At 40.9% G+C, this 9,107-nt stretch overlaps 1 protein-coding gene across 2 annotated transcripts in view; it reads left to right on the forward strand.

Annotated features, from left to right (window-relative positions):
- The window catches only part of RERG (RAS like estrogen regulated growth inhibitor), a 97,163-nt gene extending 89,145 nt beyond the window's left edge, over nt 1-8,018 (forward strand). The window contains exons 4-5 of one of the 2 annotated variants that reach the window (XM_086886067.1): nt 3,579-3,652; nt 4,231-8,018. In XM_086886067.1, coding sequence (XP_086742193.1) covers nt 3,579-3,652; nt 4,231-4,638 — 482 coding nt within the window. In that variant the 3' untranslated portion in view covers nt 4,639-8,018. The remainder of the gene's footprint in view (nt 1-3,578; nt 3,653-4,230) is intronic. The other variant, XM_086886068.1, reaches the window with a different exon arrangement.
- Nucleotides 8,019-9,107: the final 1,089 nt, after the last annotated feature.

Below are 9,107 nucleotides of genomic sequence, written 5' to 3' on the forward strand. Positions count from 1 at the left end.
TATGCTTATCAACACCAAGAGACCTCAGGGAAGTTTTGGGTTTTGTTTTTCTCCAGCAAAATAATTTTGATTAATTCATTAATTAGTGAATTACTGTGGCTCAAAACCAAACCAACTGCTGCCACTTTCCAACGTGTTCCTCAGGCCTTTTGACAGCTCCAAATATATTTGAAATAAACCCTAAATTTTCAAACAATGGGACCACAAGAACCAAAAGTGCTTTGCACAGCAGGAGTGCTGGGGGATTTCATCTTTATGACCAGGAGCCACTCTGAAATTTGGCATCAGCCTTCAAAGCCACACTCATCAGCACCTTGGATTCTTACTGGGAATACGACTGGAAGCACAGCACAGCCCCAGAGCAGCAAGAACAGGTCAGATTTATTTATTTATAGTGAAGCAGAGCAAATAAATCAATTTATTTCCACAGCTCTGTCAGATGGAGCCAGGCCTGGCTTTATTTGCTCTGCTTTTTCTGCTTAACCGTGATGATGAAGGATAAGAATGGATCCTGCATTCAGCTGACCAATTTTGGACTTCCAAGGGATTTTGAGGAGGAGTTTATTCCAGAAGAGCGCTCAGACAAGCTGTATCCACCACCTATTTTATTTCATCAACTCTAATAGGAGTCAAGGGACTCAGATGTGTACCTGTGCTGTCAGTGGTTTGTTTCAGTCAGGGGTCCAGCAGGATCTCAAGCCCTGTAAAAAAAAAAGGACAAAGAAAAAGGGAAAAATAAAAAGAAAAAGAAAAAGGGGAAAAGAAAAAGAAAAAGAAAAAGAAAAAGAAAAAGAAAAAGAAAAAGAAAAAGAAAAAGAAAAAGAAAAAGAAAAAGAAAAAGAAAAAGAAAAAGAAAAAGAAAAAGAAAAAGAAAAAGAAAAAGAAAAAGGGAAAAATAAAAAAGATAAAAAGAAAAAGGGGAAAACAAAAAGGGAAAAATAAATAGGGAAAAAGAAAAAAAAGAGAAAAAGAAAAAGAAAAAGAAAAAGAAAAAGAAAAAGAAAAAGAAAAAGAAAAAGAAAAAGAAAAAGAAAAAGAAAAAGAAAAAGAAAAAGAAAAAAAGAAAAAGAAAAAAAGAAAAGAAAAAGAAAAAGAAAAAGAAAAAGAAAAAGAAAAAGAAAAAGAAAAAGAAAAAGAAAAAGAAAAAAAGAAAAAGAAAAAGAAAAAGAAAAAGAAAAAGAAAAAGAAAAAGAAAAAGAAAAAGAAAAAGAAAAAGAAAAAGAAAAAGAAAAAGAAAAAGAAAAAGAAAAAGAAAAAGAAAAAGAAAAAGAAAAAGAAAAAGAAAAAGAAAAAGAAAGCAGTGCCACAAGGAAAATGATACTGATAAATCCCCAAGCAAGGCAATGTTTTTGTGATGTACAATCAGTGTGAGCAGACTGGAACTCACATCTTCAGGGCTCATAATTTACAAGACAACCAGATTCTTCAGATTTTTCTGTTCCCTTGAAGGAGAAGCCATGTCTGTGATTACACCAAAAATGCTTTCAAAGTCCAGCTGTTTTACACTCCTCATTAAAATTCAGGCAGCTACCACACATTCCAAAGCACAGGAACAGACACACATTTAGTAAGATTTATTTACACAAATCTGACCTAAATCAGTGCTACTCATCCAGCATCAAATTCCTTTCCAACGTGAGCAGCCAAAGCCAAAGTTAAACTTGCAACAAAAGCACCACCAGAGTCCTATTTTGAGAAGTCAAGTTATCATTTAAACCTCACAGTGAGCAAAAGTCTACTCCTTGAGATTTATTCTCCCATTTCTTAGGGAATATCTGTATGGACTACCCCATCCTGATTCCTGAGGGAGATATTTCACAGATATCCTGCACATGGCTGGGTGAGAACTTTCTCAGGTTCTGTGGAAAGTTCTCAGCAGCCACTTGTCAAGCCAGATGGTAGAAGGCTCGATATGAGCACTGCAAAACAAGGAGCTGAAATCACATTTCTTCCTCAGAGAGCCATCTGAGTAAGCAAAGAAACACAGCAGAAGTTCCTAAATAACCTCAAGCTTGGAGTGCCACGCAGGGAATCCCTAGCACTGAGAAATAACTCACTGAAGGTGCAGCTCTAACACCAAACTGGAGTTTCCTGCTTTTCCTGCGTTCCCTGAGGGAATTGCTGCAGCTCAGAGGGGGTGTGGGAGGCACAGATAAAACACACCACCGAGGGACTTTGATATAATTCACTCAGGATCACAAAGGGAAACTCCAACTCCTTCAACAGCCTGGAAATACTATCCAGAAGAGGCACTTACAGCCTTGAAGAAAAAACCAGTGTTCATGGCTTGGAACCAAGCTTGCTTGCCATCTGCCCAAGTAAATTGACCATTTGTCCCTGTTAGAGACAGCTGGGATATTACAGCAATTAAAGTGGCACAGGGAGGGAGTGACATTTTTGGTTTGGGAAGAGACTGCAGCACTGACACCATCCAAACATTCCTGATTGTGAAGAGGTGACACTCTAAAGTGAACAATGAAAACGGGTGTTCACAAAGCACAAGCACTTCCAGAAGTTCAAGTTAAATAAATGAGTTCCCTAAAAAGATATCCTTTGCTCCTATGGAAGAGATTTGCACCAAATGAAAGAATTGTGTTTCTGACAATGCAAAGCATCCATAGGCACTGGCCAGACTTTTACAGAGTACATATTTGCCTTTTGATACAGGACATCTGTGAGCCAGCAGCAGTAATAAATCTGAATGTTAGCACAGTTAGTTTTCCACGTTTTAGGTCAAATGCTATCAAATTTAGCTTATCAGCTTATTAAGATAAAACAAGCTCCTTTTTCATTAGCTTTCTGATTAGTTGCTTGGTTTCCAGAACCTGGGACAGTAAATAGGGTTGTTGTTTGGTTGGGGCTTTTTTCCATGGTGTAAATGCTTAATGCCCACTGGTTATCCTTTTTAAATCATAAACAGGGAAATCACTGCTTGACCCCTTGCTAGAAGAGGGGAATGTGATGATTTCAGCATGTTTAAAACACGCATTCCTAAAATACCTAACTGGTCTGTAATTTTTTTCACAGTATAAGGCCTGAGCTTAGTGGTTAGGTTCCTTAATCTGCAACCATACTGGTTTTGATCAACAAGCTGTGCAGTGCCAGCCTGTTGAGCTGGATACTTTGAGAGTTGTGGTATTGTCTTCCAGAGGAAGCAGCCTTCCCTGGGAGCAAACACAAACACAAAAAAAATGGGACCCAGCATTGCAGAGCTCTCTGACACAGGAAAATGTCCTTTGTTGGGTGCAGGCTGCATCATCCACCAGGCTTCTGCTGCTCTGACACGTGGGAAAGAAAAGGTTGTGCCCTTTGGAGAGAGGTAAAAGTGTTGCTGTTTTAGGAAAGAGGGCTTGAGCGTGCTCCAGGGTGGCTGGAAGAGCTCCAGCAAAGAGAATTTAATCAAACTGCCCGTCACATCTCCACTCTTGTGCTGGGAGATCTGTGAGGAAGATTTAAAAAAAAAACAACAAAAACAAAACAACAAAAACTAAACAACATAAAAAACCCCAAAGAAACAAAAACAAACATAAAAAATTACGTCCTTTTAATACGTTTCACAACATGTGTTCTTATTTTAGAGTCGACATACCGTCACCAAGCTACCATTGATGATGAAGTGGTTTCCATGGAGATACTAGACACAGCTGGCCAGGTGCGTGGGTGCGTGTGCTGCTACCCAGCTCCTTGCCTTGGGTAGGCAGCAGGGGAGGGAATGGTGGTGGTGGTGGCAGTGGGTGGCAGGTGTGCCCTACTCTGGGGACACTCATTTGCTTCTGGGCAGAGCCCCCATCTCTCCTCACCCTGTGCTGAATCCTCACCCTTCTGCAAGGGAATCTGCTTGGACAGAACAAACGAGTCAAGGGGTTTTTTACTCTGGGATAAATTATTTTGTTGTCATGCCTTTTTTATCGTGGCCAGCCCAAGTAGGCACAAAATCTCGGTCTGTTTCTGCAGTCAAGTGGTGAGGCTTGACAACTTCAGTCAATGATTCCCACTGAAGAGCAGATTTGTCACAGTCAGGTGTCTCTTTTAAAACACGGCTGCACGGGCAGGTCGTGGCACTGGGTGCAACACGCCGCGTGGCAAAAAAGGTCAGAACCTTTTTTGTGTGTGCAAAGTGAAGCAGACACACACAGCTTTGTAGGCTTTGGAGGGCCAGCACCTCTCTGAAGGTCTGCTGTCTTCTTCAAAAACCAAATTCCTAAGGCATTCTTCCATCTTCCCCAACAGGAGGATGCCATTCAGAAGGAAGGACACGTGCGATGGGGCGAGGGCTTCGTGCTGGTTTACGACATCACGGACAGAGGCAGCTTCGAGGAAATGCTGCCGCTTAAGAACTTGCTGGATGAGGTTAAAAAGCCCAAAAACGTCACCCTGATCCTGGTGGGGAACAAAGCAGACTTGGATCACTCCAGGCAGGTCAGCACGGAGGAAGGTGAAAAGCTGGCCACGGAACTTGCTTGTGCTTTTTACGAGTGCTCTGCTTGCACAGGAGAGGGGAACATCATGGAGGCCTTCTACGAGCTCTGCCGGGAGGTGCGGCGCCGCAAGATGGTCCAGGGCAAGACTCGCAGGAGAAGCTCCACCACCCACGTCAAGCAGGCCATTAATAAGATGCTCACCAAAATCAGCAGCTAAAAAGGAGCTGTCCTGAGGCAGAGGAGCATTTTAGAGAGTATTAGCTTGGAGTAGGGATGGGGCAAGCAGAGTGAGTTTAGTGAGAAATGGTCAAATCTTTGCTATGAGGAAATAAAAAAGCACCAAAAAGACAAAGGCCACCACTTTTTTGAGTAACACATACTATTTTCCTGTTTTGAAATGTATTTAGCCACGCTGCTTCTGACTAATGTGGGGGAAAATAAAAACACCAAGGAAACAAAAAAAAAACAAAACAAACACCAAATGAACTCCAAAGGACCAGACAATTGTGGGGATTGGCAACCAAGAGAGAATCTTCTGCTTCTACGTGGCTAGCTCCAATCCCCTGCAAGTCAGTAGTGCCTAAACATCATTTCCAGCCAGCCAGCTGCTCAGTAGCCATTGGAAAGTAAGATTCAGCCCTCAGTCCATCAATAACCGTCACAACTGCTGTTCTCCAGGACTGAATATGTGTAGAGGCTGCTGTGCTGAATCAGAAAGTTCACCTGACACCTTCACCAGCTCTAAGTTGTTGGCTCATTGTATGCTTTCACTCCTTCCTTGTTATTTTTGTCAAATCCATGAGTGTTGATGTTCTCAGCAAGGTATGCAAAAAATACAGGAAAGGTCTGTTTCCTGGAGTGTTTAGTCAGCTAGACACACATTTCAAGAGAGCTGGAGTTCCAGCTGCTCTGAAACTGCAGAATTCTCCAGAAATAATCAGCTGGTCCAGCAGCATTTCAGCATTTCTCCCTCAAAGTGAAGTACTGTGCTTGGGGAAGAAGATGTGTTGGGAAATCAAACTGAAAAACAGCAAAAAAAAGAAAGAACCATATTACTATTGACTTAGCTATGAGTAGTTTTTAGCTTTTTTTTTTTTTGGAGAGGGGGAGGGTCTTTTTATTCAATTCAAGTAGCTCCTCATAGTCTGTTTTATACAAAAGAAGACCTGAATCCTTGGGAAGGCAAGTATTTGAAGTCTAAGCCCAAATGTAAATCAGATCTGAATGGCCTCTACCATATCAAAAGACCATAATTTCCAGCTGTTTAAACTTCCAGATGCTGCTTGGAGCACTCTGGGGCTTAAAGCAGTGCAGGGTTTTTGTGACTTTTATCTGGAAATGCATTTTATCAGATTTTGGTGCCTGGGATAGAAGGTGTCCAGTTTTTTCCTTCTCCCTCATAAGCCAAGTTTTGCCTCCTGTCCGGTTGGTTTGTTAACTGCTAAAAGATGCAAGAACCAAGAGTGGAATCTTTTAATTCAGATTGTGCTGGTCTCCCACCAGTGGTGCTGCATCCCTTCAGAAACACAGGCAGGGGCTGGGATGACAAATTAACAGTGCTCTCCTTTGAGGAACAGGGCCCTTGCAGCATTTGCAAGGAAAAGTGAAGCAAAGGAAAGTGAGTAAAGTGAATAAATCTAACTGGCCATCACTCTGTTGAGTTATAGGTAGTTCCATATAGGTGGTGGAACAGGCTGAAGAGGCAGATCTGTATATCCCTGTGAACAGAAAAAAGTTCCAAAATAGGACTTCTATTAAAATAATTCACTTAAGGATATTTTACCTAAGTAATTTGTTTTTAAAACTTTTACCCAACCAGCAAAGAACATCACATTCAGATGTATATTTTATTTGGGCTGTTGTTTGTTTTCTCTGCTTCTGTATCCTGGGTGGTAAAAAACTCATTTCACTGTCCTGGAATCAGTGTCTATAATTTGCCCCTCGTGTTCATGTGTGATGCTGTACATCAGCTGGACACACTGCAGGGGAAATTTCACAGTGTGCTTCTGGGCAGGGGGTCCTTGCAGCAGGCCTCTGTGACACACTTGTTCCCAAACTACTCATCTTATCATTAACTTTTTTTAAAAAGAAAAAAAAAATACAAAAAAAAAAAGAAAAGAAAAAAAGAAAAATAGAGTTTTTGCCATTTTTAGTCCTATTAAAAATGTAGAAACAATCCAAGTGTTAAAGAGCGAGCTTGTGCCTGTTCACAAACCAGATTTCTTTAGCTTTAGGGACTGAACTTGCAAGCAGTTTAGTTACATTAGGAGCCAGAGTGAGCATTTGCAAGTTGAAACATTAAAGTTCAGTTATCTTTCAAATCAGTGCTGGTATCTGAAGTAAAGAAAATCCTTACCTGCAATCCCAAGGCAAGGTAGCCAAGTCTTTACTCTGGTATGCAAAGCAATTCATTCATCCCTCTTAGAAAACCTCAGCAGATATTTTATCTGAAAAACCTTTCTTGGGGCTCAGGTTGGAGCTGCATTTAAAATACAAAAAGGTTATAAATGAATGACAAGATAAACTAATTAATATTCATGCTAGAAGAGTTGAAAGCAAAGAGAGGCTGAGTTACAGCCCTCATACTTTCCAAAAGATTTGCAGCAAATTATATCTTCTTTTATAAAGTCTGTGTGGACAAATTATAAAATGCTGGTGAAAATAAAACTGTTCCACTGTGCAAACATCTCTTGTTACATAAAGGACCTACAATAAAAATAGTAACATTCCTTTGCAAGGACTGAATTTGAAAACTGCCAAACAAGATAAACACTTGGTCAAAAAGGAGGCTGCCATTTTGTCACCTTTCCTCCAAAACAAACACAAACTTCTTCACTTAATTGCTCATTAATTTTCTTCCCTCAAAGCCATTTCTGCTGTGCTGCATTATAACCTGTTGATATGCATTACATAGCATGAAATGCAACTTGATTTCCTGCTGCTCACAATGTTGCAACACATTACTGGATATGTTATAAATCTGTCCACAATGTGCAAATTGAGCCCAAAATTGCCCAAGCATTGAAAAGGCTGAGTGCAGCATGAAACCACATTCAGTAGCCTTTCTGCAGCAGACACCAACAGATTAAATTCTGTTTCTCCTGCTGCTAAATTGTGTGTATGTGACACTAACATTAAATTTCTCTCCTCTGCCTGCGACCATTCCTGCGGAGAGAGGATGGGAAGGATGCTAAACAAAAAACTGGGAGTAAAGGTGAAAGGGATACTTGTTACCTGCAACAAGTTGATTGTCACTTATGAAGTTTTTTTAAATATTTATCTTCAATTGATGAAGAGTTAGTCATGCCCGTGCTGCAAGACCTGGATCAGGACCCAAAACTTCCCTAGAACTTTGAGAAACTTCATTATCTGGGGGTTTGGTGCAACTACAGATGGAAGAGAGGATCAGCCACTGGTTTTGCACCTGGATCCAGACAGGTTGTCCCCAGCCTGGGGATAGTTGGATCTGGCAGTTTGCTACAAGGCTAGTTGATTTTTATATATATAATGATCTGTATGCATTTTTACATTAAAAATATGAAAGCTTGTGCTTGTAGATAATATATAAGGAAAACAAAATAAAAAAGAAAATGAAAATACAGTGTTTTCTGTACTGAACTCTCCCGTATTGATCTTCCATTAGATGTCTCCGGTGTTCCTTCCTGCTATTAAGGGGCCAGTTCCAAAAGGCCTTTTTTGGTTTTTATTTAATCTTTATCAAAGGAAAGCAAACAGTGAATTTTACCAGAATAAGCACTGTAAATTTGGGATGGTTTTATTTGAAATTATTTAGCTGTTAGTCCTGGAACAGAGAAGACAAACAGCATCCAGAGTGAGGCACAGCTCCAAATGTCCTTGCTAACTATTTCAAGGCCGATGAAGGAAGTTACAGGGTTGTTGTTAACTAACCTCAGTGAAACCCACCAAATGATGTCCTGCCAACTCAACAACACAGATCTCCATCCCAGACTGCTGAGGTGAAATCCTGGGCTAAGGAATCTGGGAGATTCATGCTGGTGATTTGGACAGAGGCAACTTTTCTGCTGCCAGCTACGCCCATGTTCCAAGAATAATGCTCTGCTAAGGTGAAGAGGAGGTGCATAAAATGTATCTTATGAAAAGTGCATCATGTGAATGGTAAATAACCAAACAGAGCATGAGTATTGAGCTGTAGCACAGGAAGCTCCAGTACTGAAGAGGGGAGCTGTAATCCACTCTTCTTGCCCCAAAATGGGCCAACCAAGTACCCCAAAGCAAGGTGAACAGGAGTGGGGAGCTGTAATCCACTCTTCTTGCCCCAAAATGGGCCAACCAAGTAACCCAAAGCAAGGTGAACAGGAGTGGGGGTGTAAGAATGCCACATGTGGCAGAGCACTGCATGAAATCTGGGTGCAGATGCATGAAATCTCCCAACTGCAGTCACTGCCTGCCTCTGGAGCACTACAAAGCAGCTTTGAGTTCTGTCAAGCCATGCTATAACTTGCTCCAGTCAAAATAATGTCTCCTGCAAAGTAAGTAGCTGCAGTCATAAAGGCTATGTACAAACTGTGTTTGGGGCTCCTTTTATCTTTTTCCTTAATGGCTCAATACATATGCAAATCTTAAGAAGAAAAAGAAAAAGAGGCTTTAATTAAAAGAGGCTCCTTGGCATTTTGATGTATCTGCCTTTACACTCTGCAAAATTAA

Source organism: Cyanistes caeruleus, chromosome 4 (assembly GCF_971803275.1).
Source record: "Cyanistes caeruleus chromosome 4, bCyaCae1.hap1.1, whole genome shotgun sequence".
NCBI classification, from domain to species: Eukaryota; Metazoa; Chordata; class Aves; order Passeriformes; family Paridae; genus Cyanistes; species Cyanistes caeruleus.